Below are 17,923 nucleotides of genomic sequence, written 5' to 3'. Positions count from 1 at the left end.
GCAATGCTCTACTCTCTAGTCTTTCTAAAGAACATTACTTAGCTACAACTAATCCAGAATTCAGCAGCATGTGTGCTGACGAGGACCAGAAAGAGAGCACAGATTACGCCTGTTTTAAAGTCTCTGCATTGGCTCCCTGTGTGTTTCAGGATTGAATTTAAGGTACTTTTATTGGTTTGTAAAAGTCTTAATGGTCTTGAGCCTTCTTATTTATCAGACTTGTTTTTATCACATGAACCCCTGCAGACCCTGAGGTCCTCCAGTACCGGCCTTTTAATTATTCCTAAAGTTAGAACAAAAACCCACGGTGAGGCATCATTTCAGTATTATGGCCCCCATCTGTGGAACAGCCTGCCAGAGGACCTGAGGGCTGCAGAGAGTGTTTTTAGTCTAGCTTTTAGCTAATCTTTCTTAGTTATTTTTATTTATTTATTTATTCTTAGGTTGTTAAACTGTATGTTTTAGCTAATTTTAGTTTACATATATTTTTATCTCAGATTTGTTTTGTTTTATCTTATATGTTTAGATGTTGTTTTATGTTTTTAAATTGTGAAGCACATGCTACATTAAATGTATGAAAAGTGCTCTATAAATAAAGCTTGATTTGATTTGACTGGATTTGTTTAGTTTCTTAAAACATTAGCACACCGGTTTGTAATGCAATGCTTGGTCTTATACACACTCAAAATGTTTTTCATGTGACCTTGTTAAGCTTGACTTGGGATTGTTTACAGTTGGAATAAGGGAGGAGACCCCGGAAGTTAGTAGACTTTGCGAGTCATTGAGCTCAGAATGAGGATCTTTGTTTTGGGTGCAACCCTCGGTGTGGTCATGCATAGGACAATTGTGAGCGTTTGTTTTATTTCTCTATGTCTCTTCTCTGCTTTTTATTTTTATGTTATTTCTTTTTCTTTTGGGGTCCTTTTTGTTTGTGTGTGTGTCTGTTCTCTTTCTTTTTGATTTCTCCGTCTCCCGCCCTCTATAAGAAACGGCTTCAACTGCACTCAGAACACGGCATGCTAATGACGCATTTAGTGGGGAAACAGCTGCGACAGTCCAAACATTGTTTTTTTGAACAGGGAGACAAGACTGGGAGACTCTTGGCACAGCAGGCCCGTGTAGCCAGCACCTCTAGATTAATCCCCAGGATCAAATCAGCTAATGGCAGTCACATTTTCCGATCCAGTTGAGATTAATAAGTGTTTCTCAGAGTTTTCTGCCAAGCTGTATACCTCTGAATGCCCCCCAATCACTGCAACGGCCCCCAATTCCTTAGAATCATTAATAGACCCCCAAATTGCTGAAAATATTGCAGTTTAATTCTATAAGGCAGGGCTATTCGATTACAAATTCAGTTGGGCCAAATTTTAAAATCAAGAAATGTAGCCAGGCCACACGTTAGGTGCCCAATAAGCAGCTGGTAATGACAAATTTCAAACCAATACAGATCAATGTGATGAAAAACATGCACTTTTTATTCAGTCTCCCTTTTAAATTTGGTAACATGACAAAGGCACATAAAACAGTGCACAAACACAATAACAGAACTGTAATTGAACAGAACCTGAGCTAGTAGAAATATTTTTTTTCACTTAAATAAAAATAAAATAAATAGAATGAAAAAATAAAATGAAATTCTGTAAATAATCATTTTGGTCACATCTTACCCAGGCATATCTCAAAGTACATAAAAACAAAATGTGCACAGTTGTAGCAGTAACATTTGTTTCTGGTCATATCTGAACATGCCCCATTACAAAGTGCATTTAACTGAATAAAAAAAGAACTGTCAAACAATTCACTGCATAAACATATGAATGAAACTAAACCACACATCTACTACTACAGTTTGTTTTAAATCACCAAATCTGTGATTAGGAAACTTAGGAAACTTTTAGTTACACAACCCACATTCCCCTGCTGAATTTCTCAATGGGAAAAGTGACATTTTTTGTTCTGAACGAGAGCAGTGATTTTTGGCTCATAAGATGTCAGTGCAATTTGAAGGCAGTGGTGAAGAGTGCTGTCAGCCAGGGAACAGCGATTGCAACTTTTTATTGAGTTCATGTGTGAAAAGCTTAAATTACATGTATATGTCGAGTCAAACATACTGAGCATGCAGATGGCTACTTTATGAACGTTGGGGAACTGGTGCTTGTTGACATCACTCCAAAACTTCACAGATCCCTTTGTATGAAGCTCTTGTGCCATAGTTCGGGTAACTGCAAGTCCACAAGTTCCAGTATGAATTTCCCCTCATCTATGGAGGGGACCACCTCCTTTGCTCTGGTGGATATGCCCCCTGCTGTTGCAACAGTGAAAGGGTCCCTGGCAAAGCCCATTACTTCTGTGGGTAGAGCAAGTCCATCCAATTGACTGGATGGACTTCAACCTCACAATGAAATCCTATCACATCCGTGATATGTGCCGGCAATGATATGCTTTAGCGTAGCATCGGAAAAAGCAGCATTCTGCCGGTGCTCAAGTCGGTCGCAAAAAGGTCCAGTTTGACTTGGAATGCGCGCATCTGTTCCACAAGATCAATGACATTTTTGTCTCTGCCCTGTAGTCCCACATTTAAGTCATTCAGGTGTTTGATTATGCCACACCGGAAGCAGACGTCAGCTATGAATTTGTCGTCCAGTATGTGTTTCAAGTGTGCTTCCGCCTTTTTGTGCTTGCTGCTGTGGAGGAAAGCTGTAATCTCCTCTCTGACATCATAGAAACGCTCCAGTGCTTTACCTTTGGACAGTCACCTGACGTCATTATGCAAAAGTAGGTCATGGTGCTTAGCAGACATTTCTGACAGCAGCTTGTGAAATAGGCAATGTTGGAGGCTTGATGTGGAACAAATAAAATTAATTGTAGCCATCACACTGTCTATTGTCGTTTTAAGATTCCTGTTAAATTTCGCACACAACACCGTCTGATACACAATGCAGTGTAAGGATGTTATCTGGGGTGCAACAGCAGACCACCGTGCTGCCACTCCACTTACTTTATCTGCCATGGATGGAGCTCCATCTGTCACAAGCATGCGCACACACTCCATATCCAGACCATGGTCTTTAAAAAATGTTGAAATCTTTTCAAAGACTACCTCGCCAGCTGTGTGTCCTTCTAACGACATTAAGCCAAGCAGTTCCTCAAGCATTTGCCGTCAAAAAAAAACAACGGACATATAAGCACAATCGTGCAGTATCAGTTCTGTCCGTGGACTCATCTACTGCTATAGACATGACATCAGCTTTCTTCAGTTCCTTCAACAGCGTTTCAATTACATCTGTAGCTAGAATTTCAACGCTGCGAATGTTTGACTTGTCTGACAGGGGTACATTATTAATAGCAGATGTCACACTCCTTTTCATTCTGTTGTCATTATCACTTCATCCACGATGGCAAGCATACAATCTTTCGCAGTTTCAGAATCAGGGTTACGGCCCTGAGCCATGAGCTTTAATCCCCTCCTCTCGCAGTATGTGGATGTATGTATGTGTGTGTGTCTAACCATCCAATTGAGTTACAGCTGTCCCCAGAGGGCGTGTCCTTCCTGGTGGCTGGTGATTGGTGCAGCTGGTCGGTGCGGGGCTCCACCAATCCAGGAGAGACAGCGGTTATATGCTCAACTGATGGTGGCAGACACCACCCATATCTCCTGGTTGTGAAGTTGTTGCTTGTGAATTGTGTAAAGTGTAAGACAATTTGATTCCTGTGCGTGTCCCAGATTTGGGCCAGGGTAAGATTAAAATACTGATTTTGTACTGCACTCACCATAGGTTTTGTCACTGTTTAGGTTCACTAGGTTCAGGGGTGCTGGTCATTTGTCTTTCTCTTTTTCACTGAGTCACTAGAGTAGTTAGTTAGGTTTTGTTTTAGAGATATTTGAGTCATTTGTCACTGTAATCTTTAGCTTTACATAGTCAGCTCCAGTTTTGCTTTAAGGAGTCCTCTTTTTGTTATATTTATATCATGGTTTTGACAGCAGCTGGCGGCCCTTATCTGTTTTGCACTTAATATCCACATGTCCTTTTTTAAATAAATACACCTTAATTCACAATCCCCTCCAATGACTGTGTGTGTTACTTCCCTTTTCCCCATTGTGAGCTGGGTTTGTAACAGTCAGTAAATGGCCTTTTCTTCTTCACCAAAACACAGAGGGAAGCTGCTGTAGCTCTCTCTTGGGCTGTGCATGTCTGCACCATTGAAGTACAGCTCCGTTTGTAAGATGCAATCAAAGTCTGCACTTTTACCGTTCTCTCCTGAGATCCCTATGGGAACTTTGTCCGGAAAGTCGGGTATTTCTCGATGTGGTGCCTCCGGACATTGAAATCTTTTAGTACCCCAACGCACTTATGGCCAATTAAACACACGGGTTTGGGTTTGAACGTGCTGGTAAAATAAGTGTTTGTCAGTCCTGATGGGGTTAAATCGATGGTTTTCATGTCAATTCTACGTTCCAGAGTTGAAAAGGACATGTTTTAGACTCGGTATCTTGCCACCACGTCTGTCAGCACCGCTAGCCACGCTTGCATTGTGGGTAGACTGTTGTGAGGCTACGCAGAGTGTTGCATACAGAGTCTAAAACAGTGAAGGAATTTCTGAAATCTTGCGAAACGAGTTGCCCTCTGCATGTCTTGCTGGACCACAGGCTGGACCACTCAGGGGTTGGTTCTGGGCTGTATGTGACCTGCGGGCCGATAATTGAATAGGCCCGCTATAAGGCATACTCAACGCTATTAGCCTCTATTCTAGCCAGAATGCTCAATGATTCCTTTACTGCAGGCTGACTACCAGCAACTATGTCAAAGGCACCAATCTCATTTCTTTTGAAGACGGATAGAGACCCTACTTCTTGTGGTAGTTATAGACTGGTTTCACTTTTAAATGTGGATTGCAAGATCCTGGCCAAGGTCCTCTCCATCCACCTCCAGACTGTGATGTCATCTATAATTTCATTAGACCAGACAGTTTTCATGTTAAGCAGACACCCTTTTTTCAACACTTTTTCACTTTTTCAACGCTTTTAAATACCATATTTTCACCCACGTCGTCTACCCCAGAAGTCGTAGTGGCGCTTGATGTGGAGACAGTCTTAGATAGGGTGGAGTGGAGCTTTCTGTTTTTTTACCTTAGAAAAATTCGGCTTCGATCCTAGTTTTATTTCTTGGGTTATACTTTCATATGCCACTCCATTGGCTTCCATTAATACCAACAGCATTCACTCACCATACTTCCCTCTCCAACGCGGGACTCAACAGCACTGTCCACTTTCACTCTAGCTGTTCAACATAGCTATTGAGCCGCTAGCTATCTGGCTCAAAGAATAGAGTGCATTTGAGGGTATCATTCACTACGGCCCAGTTCACAAACTTTTCCTCTATGCTGACGACCTTCTGTTATTCATTTCAATGAATCAAATTTCATTTGTCATTATTGGATCACTTTGGATGCCTGTCAGGGTATGAACTGAATATCCAAAAAAGTGAATTACTTTTTATGAACAATCTGGCAAGGTCACTCCCACGATCCACATTCCCCTTTTAGGATAGCTGAGAAGGGATTCAGGTATTTGGGGGTGTTTATAACCAACTCCTTTAAAGAACTACTCCTAAAGAGCTTTCAGCCGTTCATAGATGAATGCAAAGGGGATCTGTCCAAATGGGGTGCTCTTCCCCTATCTCTTGCAGGTCGAGTAAATCTCATCAAGATGGTTATTCTTCCAAAATTTTTGTATCTCTTCCAACATATCCCATTATGTCTACATAAATCCTTCTTCACTAATCTCGATCAGCACCTTAAAGCATCCATTCGGCATAATAAACCAGCCCCTCTGAGGAAACCTATTCTTTAACTACCTAAATCTGAAGGTGGACTAGCGCTTCTGAATTTTCGTCATTACTTCTGGGCACGTAACATTAATAAACTATTGTACTGGATCAGTGGCAGACCTACTGACACCTGCCCACCATGAGTTCACATTGAAGTGTCATCCTCATCCTACTCTCTCCATTCTGTGGTCCATTCACAGCTGCCCATAACTGCTCATAGGTTCTCTCCCAACCCGGTAGTTGCCAACACAGTTGAAATCTGGACCCAATTCAGGAAACAGCATGGCTTACACAGAGCTTCACCTCATACTCCGATTGTAAATAACCATGCCTTCCTTCCCTCCTGTTTGGACCTTACTTTCCACATGTGGTCAACCAACGGCCTCAGAACACGTAAGGACCTATGTGAACATGGAGTCTTCTCTTCTTTTGCATCTCTGTCGATTAAATATAACTTTCCCAACAGCCTTTTCTTTCGCTTTCTCCAAGTAAGGCATTTTATCCAGAAACAGTTTCTGCACCTCCCAATCACTCCCCACCCCCAGCATGTCATTGCCTTCACTACCCTGGGCCAGGCGTGCCATTCTTTTCAAATGGAAACATTTTTCTCCTCCAACTCACAGCAGCTAGATATGGGAAATTTTACAGGGCCTACAATTTGAGAAATTAAGGTTCTCACAGAGAGGGGCTTTGGCTTCCTTTCACAAGACCTTGGACCCCTTGCTAACCTTTATTAGTAACAGCCTTACTGTCACTCCTGATGATGCCGAGGATGCGTCTTAAGCACAGCTAACTGTTTAAGAGAGACGGAGTACCCCCCCTCCCTTATGTTCTTTCTTATTTTTTCTTTCTCATTTATTTATCTGTGTGCACTTGACTTTGTTATTTGTTTATTTATTCAATTATTATTTTAATATGTCTATTTGTACACTCATCCAATGTCCGTATATGTGCTTAAATATTTGCATGATGTAGCCACAACCGACATGTGTAGTTTGGTAGGAGGGTGGGTGGGAGTGAATTTTCGTTGAGGATTTCCTCTTTCTCCACTTTTTTCATCATTTGCATATACAATGGCATACCCTGTATATGTCACGCTCCTTTGTATTATCTGCAAAAAAACCTGAAGAAAAATAACTGGGAAAAAAAATGGAACATACTGTCGCGTCCCGCAATCACAAAGCAGTGAGACGTTATCCAGGTTTCCTGGGAGTTTATTCTGGCACAGTACACAGGCTACTGTGGGCCGTAGCCAATGCCAAAGAAACAACACTTAGCCTGTTAACAGTTCACTTCCTAGCCCTTGTCACCTGCTCTCCGTCCTGACACACCCTCCCTCACTCTCACAAGTGCACCAACAACAATCAGGAGCGAGCTTATTCACACACTGTCACATGTGACTCCAATGACTGACAGGCTTCTAGCTTTTCATGACAGGTTCAATGGCATTCTGTGAATCTCACCGATTATGGCAACTGAACAACACAAACAACTAATCCCATAACATTCAACATAACAGAGAACTAACACGTTCCTCAGTCCATTACAATACATTACACTAAAACTATGTCTTTTTTTAACAACTAAAATTATTTAAAGGGCAAAATCCAGTTTTTTTCCCTCCTATTCTTTCATTTGTCCATCTTTCCTCCTTCCTACCTTCCCTATTTTGTGGTAAGTAAATGTGTGGGGGGAATGAAGTGGAGTAAAAGTGAAAGGTGACAGAAATGTTAAAAACTACTCCAGCACAAACACGAGAGAGACAAGGGCTTAATTTCCTAGAGGATTTAATTATTACATCATTAATGATAGGCCTACATGTAAACAGACAAGAGCAGTTATATCTATGGCCTACTTCTTCAGCGGGGGCCTACAGAACAAACATCAGAGTCAGGATCAATCTGGACACATCTTCACTACATTCTGAATATATAAGAAACCTCATTAGATTTCTGATCAGACCACCCAAGCAGTGTTTCTCTCCAGATCTCCCGCATACTTGCTCACACCGGACAGTCCTCTCACACAGCTACCAGAATCCAGGCACTGATGGCCAATCCCTGGCTTTATATTGGCAGGAAACTCTTTGTGATTCACCTGCAGAGGTGCTCTCACCCTACTTGTCAGTCCTCACACTTTGGTATAATTTAAAACTAAAATAATGCACACTCCTTAGACTTAGACTTAGACACGTTTATTTATCCCACTTGTGGGAAATTAACTTGTCACAGCAGCCGTGTGTACATAAAAAAATATATAAAAATATCAATATATACAAAATATAAAATATACAAGAGTGCAAAAATAGGCATGTATCAAGAAGAAGAAAAATGTACAGGTTGTAAATACAAAAGTCAGAGAAGACATGTGCAGAGATGCAACTTTTGATTGTGGTGAGTCCAGGTTAATGTTGGCTCAGGCTGGTGTTGTATAGCCTGATGGCCGATGGAAGGAAGGACCTGCGGTAGCGTTCCTTCCTGCAGCGTGGGTACCGCAGTCTGCTGCTGAAGGAGCTGCACAGGTCTCCCACAGTCTCATGAAGGGGGTGAGAGGGGTTGTCCATGATGGATGTCAGCTTGGCCAACATCCTCCTCTCACCCACCTCCTCGATGGAGTCCAGGGGACAGTCCAAGACTGAGCCGGCCCTCCTGACCAGCTTGTTCAGCCTCTTCCTGTGCCACTCTGTGCTTCCACTGCCCCAGCAGACCACAGCATAGGAGATGGCTGATGCCACCGCCGAGTCATAAAATGTCCTTAACAGAGTCCTGCTCACACCGAAGGACCTCAGTCTCCTAAACAGGTGGAGACGACTCTGGCCCTTCCTGTACAGGACATCTGTATTGTGTGCCCAGTCCAGTTTGTTGTCGAGGTGAACACCCAGGTACCTGTACTTCTCCACGATCTCAATGTCCAGGCCCTGGATGTTCACCGGTGCAGGCTGAGGTGGTTTCCTCCTGAAGTCAATCACCACCTCCTTTGTCTTGCTGGCGTTGATGCTCAGGTGGTTCCGTTCGCACCAGCAGACAAAGGAGGTGATGACCTCCCTGTACTCCAGCTCGTCCCCCTCTGACACACATCCAACGATGGCTGTGTCATCGGAGAACTTCTGGATGTGGCAGCTGTCAGTATTGTGGGTGAAGTCTGATGTGTACAGTGTAAACAGGAACGGGGAGAGCACTGTACCCTGTGGAGCCCCCGTGCTGCAGACTACCACATTCGACACACAGTCGCTGAGCCTCACATACTGCGGTCTGTTGGTGAGATAGTCGATGGTCCATGCAGCCAGGTGACGGTCGACCCCGGCTCCCTCCAGCTTTCCCCTGAGCAGGGCAGGCTGGATGGTGTTGAAAGCACTGGAGAAGTCAAAGAACATGACTCTCACAGTGCTCCCGGGGCCCTCCAGGTGCGAAAGTGACCGGTCCAGCAGGTAGATGACGGTGTCGTCCACACCGATGCCCGGCCTGTACGCGAACTGCAGGGGGTCCCTCGCGCTGCTCACCAGGTGCCAGAGGTGGGTGAGAACAATCCTGTCCATGGTCTTCATCAGGTGAGAGGTTAAAGCCACTGGCCTGAAGTGGTTGGGCTCCCTGGGATGCGAGGTCTTTGGAACAGGCTGCAATGTAGTTCTGGTTGGCAGAATTTTTCATACATAAAAACAGAAACCCCAAATCATCCCCCAACATTGTTTCTTTTTTTCTTAAATTAATTCAAACTGTCCATAAAATCTTTACAACTGATCAAAGGAGCACAAAGGTTGCAAGACATTCCAAAACACTGTCCAACTGTTATATAGGATAACGGAAATGCTTCTTTCTTGTGTGCTAACTTATTTTAATTTAACATTTTTTATATAATTACAATTATATAACAACAATTTTTTTGAGTTATTTTTTAAAAAATTCTATTCATACTTGAAGCTGAAAGCACTTCCCTTGTAATCATTTTGTAAATCTGTATTTTCGGCCCGATCTGGCGGGGGTGATTTTGAGTCTGTTCAGACCTGCCACTCTGCCTCTGCTTCCTCTCTCTTTCTTTCATTTCTATTACTGCTCTCTAGCATTCATATTTAAGTTGTAATTGCTGATCAGTGACTCTAGGATCCTCATTGAGTGCTTATCCTTTTTACTGCTCACCACCTTGGTTCTGTTAAACTGCACTACGCTAATCCCGTTGCCTCTCCGGAGCGTTCCTGCTCCCTTGTTTCCTAGCTTTCCCGGATCCTGGCCGCAACACTGGCTGTGCCTGATCGTCCCATATCTGTGCTGGCACTGTGACCCTGCCTTTAGTTGTGCTCGTGCTGTGGATGCACTGATACTGTACTCCCCACTCGCCCTGATCGTGCTCTTCGTCCTGGTTGCGCCGATGCTGTGATCATGTCTTTGGACACCTCCCTATCAATATGTATGAGACTCTTATCAACACCCACAATATCATCATAGAGTGCATTTGATAATTTCACACCTATCGGTATTGTATTATGACATGCCTCTGTTTCCATTATTGCTGTGTCTCTGACCCCCTCTCTCCTCCTCCCCCTCCCTCTTTCTCTTTCCTTTTTGCCACAAATGTATTTCATTTGTTAGTTACGACATCTTTTGCACAACTGTCCGTCCTGGAAGAGGGATCCCTCATCATCCTCTGCCGCTCCTCCTGAGGTTTCTTGTTTTTTTTTTTTTCCCTCATACAGGGGTTCTTTTTTGGGAATTTTTCCTGGGGTGATGTGAGGGTCTAAGGGCAGAGGGATGTCATATACTGTAAAGCCCTCTGAGACAAACCATGTTTTATGATAATGGGCTCTATAAATTTAAAAAAAAGAGTGTTTTTTGTAAAACTGTTTATTCTGGTGTTATCTTTGTACTTCCCTGTACTTAGTAGATGTGAATGATACCATATTTGTTTTAATGAGTCCTAAAGTCTAGAGTCTGTTAGCCTTTTAACATGTCCGGTTCCCTCGTCTTAAAGTCTATGGGTTTTTTAAATGGATTTTCGGTGAAATGCCTTAAATAAGGTCTTTGGTTAACACAGGGTAAATATATTAAGACGTTTTGTTCTGCAACCTAAAATACGTCCGCTTAAACATGATTTTTGAACTTTTAAGGTTTTACTCCTCTTAAAAAAGGCAGTTGCTAACAAGTGGCTAAATGGGACTACAGTGTTTGTCGGGGTCGTTAGACATCTTCACATCAGAGAGAGAAACTCATTAAACCCTCTTGTCTGCCTATACAGCTTTACAGATTTGCACTTTTCGCAGAACTTTTGCATCTCTGAACTGAAAATTTTTCGATCGTGTTTTAACATGTTTTTACAGTGTTGACGTTTAAGTCGTGCGACCGCGATGTAGTTCTTGTATAGCCTAACAATAACTTTCTGCTTCTGGCTATTTCATTTATGCTTCAAAACACACAAAAATTGTGTTTATCTGTCAAGATTAACATGCGAAACAGAACGTGTAAATTTCATAAATTTGTGTTCATCAGAGAGTTTATTTTTTTGCGATAATCGCAAAAGCCCATTCAAAAATCCCATAAGGTTTTTGACGAGGGAACCAGTGCGATGCCAACCTCCTGGTTGGCCTACAAAAATACGTCATCTCTTCAACACTCTATAAAGAAGAGGAAAAAGAAACAAAAGACTATAGAACCATGGATGTATGTATAGAACTCATGGATGTATTATAAGGAAGTCTGCGCTAAATGAAAATTAATGATTGACACGACATTCAGCCAGTCATCGAAGCTCAAATATTACCATTTATGGTCGTTTTAGTCTTTCTAAAAGTAGGCACCCAATAGTATGGCGCAGTGGGTGGGGCATCTTCACATTTAGATAAATAAGCAGTTTCAGCCTGTCGCTGTTCTGCTCCGAGGGCGTGCTGCCCTTCAAACCAATCAGAAAGCCGTAATCCAGTGTTGTTTTCATGGGCGTATTTCACCAATGCTCCAATCACAAGCGCGACTCAGTAAAGGTTGGTTTCAGTGCAGGACCAGAGGAACTGCTGCTGTCACTACAGAAAGGTACGACTGAACCCGACAAATAGTTCGGTTTTGAAAAGTTCTGCCTCGGTGCTGACTGTTGTTCTTGATGAATACGTACATTTGGCGGACAGGCGGTTGTATGGTAGCAAACCCGGCCAGCTAGCCCAGCAGTCCGGCAGATTAGCCGCCTGTAAAAATCAGGCTGATCCTGTCAGTTGACAGTTTAGCAGCTAACAGCGAGTGCTAACCTTCAGTGAGAGCAATCATGGGAGATGAATGAGCTGTGTCCGCTCCTCTGCCAACTCCTCTGTGAGCTACTCTGTCGGTTCCTCTCTCGGCTCCTCTGTCAGCTCCTCTCTCGGCTCCTCTGTCTGCTCCAGTTGCAGCTGTGCTCGGAGGGGCGTGATTCCTCGGTGCTACTCAGCTAGCTGCTGGCCTGCTGGAGGAGGCTCCACATGACTCGAGGGGCTAACTGTCTTTAACCCAACTCTTGGTTGGAGTATAAAACCTTAGTTTTGTTATGTGTGAAATGAAGCCCCGAAACCACGTTGCCAAAGATAAATCATGTGCTCGCTGTTTTAAACGTTTTATGTCAGTGTCAGTGTGCTGCTAGCTACATGAGAGACATGTTACAGAGGAGCTGAAAGTGACATTTCAGGGCCATCAGTGATTCAGCCCACTGCTAACTGTTGTCAACGCCATAGGACTGTGTCAACTATCCCTGCGTTTTAAAAGCTTTATTCATTGTTAAATGGATAGCTCCGATTTTTTTGGAAGTGGAGTTGTATAAGGTATTTCTCTACAGTGAATGTGTTACATATAGTAGATAGCGGTCGGTCAACCCTCAGTTTGGAGAAGCAGATTGATCAAAAGGAAAGCCAAGCAGTGTAATGGTGTGGATAGGTATCAGCAACAAAATGCATTTTAGCCACCTAAAAAGTCCCACCTAAAACAACAATAACAACAACAACTAAACAACAAAAAACAATATCAGATTTAGTGCATGCTATATTGAAAGTTTTTTCACCACTGTACCCCCTGTCAGACAGCCTGTTTTGTCTGGGAAGTGGTTACCATTCAGTTCCTCATCTATGCTCTGGCCAAAGCCAGCAGACTCCATTGAGAAGTTTGCTGAACATTGGAGATACTAGTCTACCACTGCTTCGATCACTGGGTCCTCAATATTTCTACACCAGTGTACGCCTATGGAGCATAGAAGTGGAGGAGTCTGCACACTGTTTGACGGGTATCATTGCCGGCAGATACGCTGGACACAGATAGGCTCTAGAGCTGGGTGATGTGGCCTAAAAATAAAATCTCCGATTTTTTCACACCAAACCCGATTTATGATTTTAATCGATTTTTTCCCCTTCTTTAAAACAAACTACAAATAACAAATAATTACTCAAAACAAGTTTTGCTTTTGATTTTAGCAGTAAAAATTAAAGGCAAACTGAATTTCCCTTCTGTTAATATAGTAAACTGAATTTTCATTTTGGAGTTCAAGTGCAAGCTGCATAACTTGTCTTTAACACTGAAGGCTGCAGTAATTTCACAAATCATATTTACATGAATTAATTTGTGTACTATCTTTAGCAATATGCAGCATGACTCTATCAGTAACAGCTTTCAGTATTTCTACATCACCTGCACTCGCCTATATTAGTTACATTGAAGGTTTAGAGAACAGCATAACTTCTTGTACAGCTGCCAACAGCCCACCATCACTCCAAGTTAGAGAATGGGCTAAATCAAAGCAAGGCAGTTAGGCTGGGGCACCAGGCCCCCGAATCACTAAATCCACCCCTGATAACAAGGACAGCAGCAGAGAGCAGCTGTGTGATCAGCCAGGTGTGATGTTTCATTTTATTAGGCCCACTTTTTGTCAGTCTTAATGCAACAGTTAGTTACGACCAAACAATTTGATTGGTCGAGAGGTATTCCATGAGTGCTGATATAGGAGTTCAACATCACTGGGACTGTTAACTTTTAACTCTGCATGTATCACTCCGCTGGTGGTGGTGGGGGGGGGGCTGCTTCGTGACTCAGTAAACAGAAACAGTAAACAGAAAAAAAGAAAAAAAAAGATAACGTGCTTGGTAAACAATCACGCTGCAACTGATTTGCAGCAGTTGACCTGTGGTATTTTATACTTTTCTAAACCCGGTAAAAGAGTTTTCTCTGCTTCATGCCCACTGAGCAGCTCCATGGATGTATCATAGGAATGATTTAGGCCCTGCCCCCACGGCTGTATCCAGATTTATAATACATCCATGGTCCCTGCCCTCACTGACAGTGGGTGGATCCTACCGCTAGTATGCCGCATGGTGGCCCTAGTTGTCATGAGACGCCAGGAGCTGCCACAGCAGGATGCCACAGGGTGTTGCAAGATGCCACTAGATGCCCGGAGCTGCCAGGAGCTGCCACAGCAAGATGCCACTGATTGCCACAGCCTGCCAATGCCACTGCTGCTGACAAGATGGCCGCATGGTTGCGCCTCCCGAACATGGGCATCAGCAGCATAGCAGTGAACCACAGCAGGAATAGGACAGCACCTCACATGCCCACCATCACATAAGTCTGTGTTCACCATAAAGCACACACCTCCTCTCCTTCTCTCCCAGAGTCTTCTGCTCTGTCAGATCGGCAAATAGAAAAAGAGTCCCCAGGATTTAGCCAAGTTTCAGTGAATCAAAGGATATTACAGTTCCTGATATTGACAACAACTTACTGCTGAACGTCAACAAAATCAAGGAGATGAAAGTGGACTTTGGGAAGAAGCAGCAACGGAATGACACCCTCCTCAATATCAGCAATATCTCGGTGGAGAGGGTTGACAGCGTCAGATACCTTGGTGTCCACAAGAGCCTGACCTGGGCGCTGCATACTGACTCAGTGGTGAGGAGGGCAGAGACTGTTTACCCTAAACACCTGAAGAAATTCAGAGTATCCTCTCAAATAATATGTTATTTTTACTCCCGGACCACCGAGAGCATCCAGTCGGGAAACATCACTGCTTGGTACACAGGGTCCCAAATTAACACCCACCAAGCACCAAATACGTGTAGACTTTCCATTTGGCGAGTAAATCTCAGCAGCCGATGGTACAGTGGACACTGCTGGTACAGCAACAGAACAGAACAGGAACACATGGCCCTGCAAAGAGTGGTTCGTTCAGCTGAACACACCGTAGACACTGCTTTACCTGCATAAAGGATGTTTACACCAGACGCAGCACATAAAAGGCCAAAAGAATCACAAAAGATCTCAGCCACCCAGATAACTTCCTTTTCACCCTGTTGAGGAGGAGTACTGGTTACAGCAGGCAGCACTGACAGTTTCAGGAAGAACGTCTACCCTCAGGACACAAAAGATGCTGAATAATGATGCCTGCCTAATCCTAAACATAGACATTTGTTTATTATTAGTAGGGCTGGGCATTACGGCTTTAGAATATTATCCTGATTTTTTTAGGTTATATGGCAATACATGATATATCTCTTGACATTTTGAAATCTCCTCTAAACTATTGTGATCTACAAAAATACGAAATTATTGAATGAATTACAGTTATAAATAAAGTCGCTACTGCCATAAACTGTTACATAAGCTGTTGTTATAATAATGTTTAATGAGATACTGTTATAATGTTAAATAAAGTATACAGTTAAATAAAGCTCTCTTATAGGAAAGTTATTTTAAGTAAATAAAGAAAAATGATGGAGAAAATCAAACTGAAAATGTAGAAGGCAGAATATGTTGCCGTAACCACAAAAAGCTGGACCTCCATGATAACCTAGTCAAATGTGACATTACTGTGTTATTTTATGACTACGGAAACCTTGTCAGTACTGCGCTCCAGCACAATCAAAAGTGACATGTTTGTCTGCATGTCTGTTGATTGGACACCAACACCCACACACTGGCTCCTGCACACAACAAACAGAACTCTCCATATTTTCGACATTACAGCTAAGTGATGTATCTCGGCCAGCAACTGCTGTTTTTGCTATTTTCTGTAGATGCATAAAGCAGAAGCCTGTGTTGACCTCTTGTAGTGCTGGGCCTGATGCGTGGTGCACAGTAACAAAAGTGAAACTATGTCAAATGGTGCTTATAATGTGCTCAATCATTTTTCAGACACTGTATACCATTATAGATCAACTTTTGACTGTTTTCTCTGTGCATTTTACTTGGTAGACCAGTAGACAAGTTTAAACTCCTGTTCAATCATAAATGATGGGAAGAAGCATCCCTAATTTGGGATGCACCTTGCGCTCTAACACTGTTAGCATCAGCACAGGCCCTTTGCAGTCAGTGTTGATCATTAATTGAAGTGTCAGTTTATTTTGTTAAAATCGAGAGATGCTGTGTTTACTTTTCTATTCAGCTAGAACACAGTAGTCACTGACATGTTCAGCCTCACAGCTAACAGTAATAATGTTGTATCTCCTCAGCCCAGCCGTCTATCAGCACCATGGGAAAGAAGAGTCGAGTGAAGATCCAGAAGTCAGGCTCAGGAGCCAGCATGGTGGTTTCCCCCAAAGAGATGATGAACCTCATCTCTGAACTGCTGCAGAGTATGTTTACCTTCCTTTTGACATATGTGTGTGTGTGTGTGTGTGTGTGTGTGTGTGTGTGTGTGTGTGTGTGTATGCAGCTCTTGCTCTTGAGTATATCTGGTCTTTTATGCCAATATACTCAGAATAAAGTAGTAAGTCTATTGTTGCTATCTTGATGAAGGCTCAAGTACTAAAGGCAACATATCTCTCCCAGGTCAAATCAACAGCCGGGGCAGCATGATAAAATAGAAAATATTAGAGAGTATAATCTGACCCAAAATGTGTCACCTTTGGTGTTGCTTACTTACTTTCAGCTATCGTTTCAAAATTGGCATGCCAAGTTGGCCTCTTCTTCCCAACCACGATCGCGTCCACATTCTCTTCCTCCTCCTCTTCAGACTTTTTCTTGACACACGTAAATGCCGCTCTGTCAAGAGCTTGATTTTTTTGTTTACATTTTTCTCTTAGTGCTACAGTAGTGTAGATTGATGATGCACCCCAACGACATTTTGCTCTTGTAAATTGACTTCAGTGGACATAGGTTGTAGCCCGCGATTCAGTTGGTGATATCATCGCACAGTCTGCAAACATCAAACTTGATGTTGTACCTAAGTTTATGAGATCCATGTTGCAGAGTGCAGTTGCACTAAACTTAGATTAAAGAAATCTCACAGTCTGCAGGTGGCTTTGTGCACATCTCTCCCACTGCTATGAGGCAGAGGCAAACACTGTCAGCCAAGTCACCATACAGCCCTCTTTTCTCCCTCTCTCGTTTTGTGTCCCTCTCTCATGTGCATTCTCTATCCCCCGTTTCTCCACATGCTGCATTTTTTCGTCACTTTCCCTCTCCCCCCTCTTTCTTTCTCTCTCCCTCTTGAGTCAGTCCATTAAAACTCCTGACAAAGTGCAATTTATGCTTGAGACAGTTCACCACAATTTCCTACTACACAACTTGATAAATGAGTGGAATTTGTTTGTATAAATCTTGAAATGCAGTACTCATAGCAGCACGCAGCAATGCAGCTGAGATGTTGCAACAACACTGTGTAATGTCCTCATATAAGGAAAGCAAAGTTTCTAAACTTTTAATCTTGTCTCGTCCCATAACAGTAAGACCCATGTATAAGGCACAAGGTAGATTTATTTGTCATTTTTTTTAAAACATAGTTTTAAGAAAAAATGAAATGAAAATTTGTCCCTAAAACCTGCTACATCTTTTAGCGTCAATGGAGGAGTTTATGAGTCTCTCAGCCTGGGGAAAGAAGCTGCTCTGTAGTCTGGTAGTTCTTTGGGCTCTGTGCAGATGCCTCACTTCACCGAGGTCACTGATGCTCTGTATGATGGGAACCAGTGATGTTCTTGGCAGTATTAATCACCCGCTGTAGAGCCATCCTTTTCTGGGCCGTGCACAAACCATGCCAGTTCATTATGTTTCCAGTCAGTATGATTTCTATTGCTCCTCTGTAGAAGTTAACCAGGATCTTGCTCTGGAATTTAGGTTTCCTAAATTTCGGTAGGAAGTAGAGCCTTTTTTGGCTTTTTATTGGCCAGTATTGCT

General features: G+C 42.9%; 1 protein-coding gene across 1 annotated transcript in view; it reads left to right on the top strand.

Moving 5' to 3' along the window:
• Positions 1-11,682: 11,682 nt before the first annotated feature.
• setd3 (SET domain containing 3, actin histidine methyltransferase) overlaps positions 11,683-17,923 on the top strand; it is a 50,526-nt gene continuing 44,285 nt past the window's right edge. Inside the window, exons 1-2 of the mRNA XM_042500592.2 lie at positions 11,683-11,842; positions 16,261-16,383. Of these exons, the coding sequence (XP_042356526.2) occupies positions 11,746-11,842; positions 16,261-16,383 (220 nt within the window). The 5' untranslated portion in view covers positions 11,683-11,745. The remainder of the gene's footprint in view (positions 11,843-16,260; positions 16,384-17,923) is intronic.

Source organism: Plectropomus leopardus, chromosome 14 (genome assembly GCF_026936395.1).
Source record: "Plectropomus leopardus strain MGB_pleo_1.0 chromosome 14, ASM2693639v1, whole genome shotgun sequence".
NCBI lineage: Eukaryota > Metazoa > Chordata > Actinopteri > Perciformes > Serranidae > Plectropomus > Plectropomus leopardus.
This window is presented reverse-complemented; position numbering and strand designations above follow the sequence as displayed.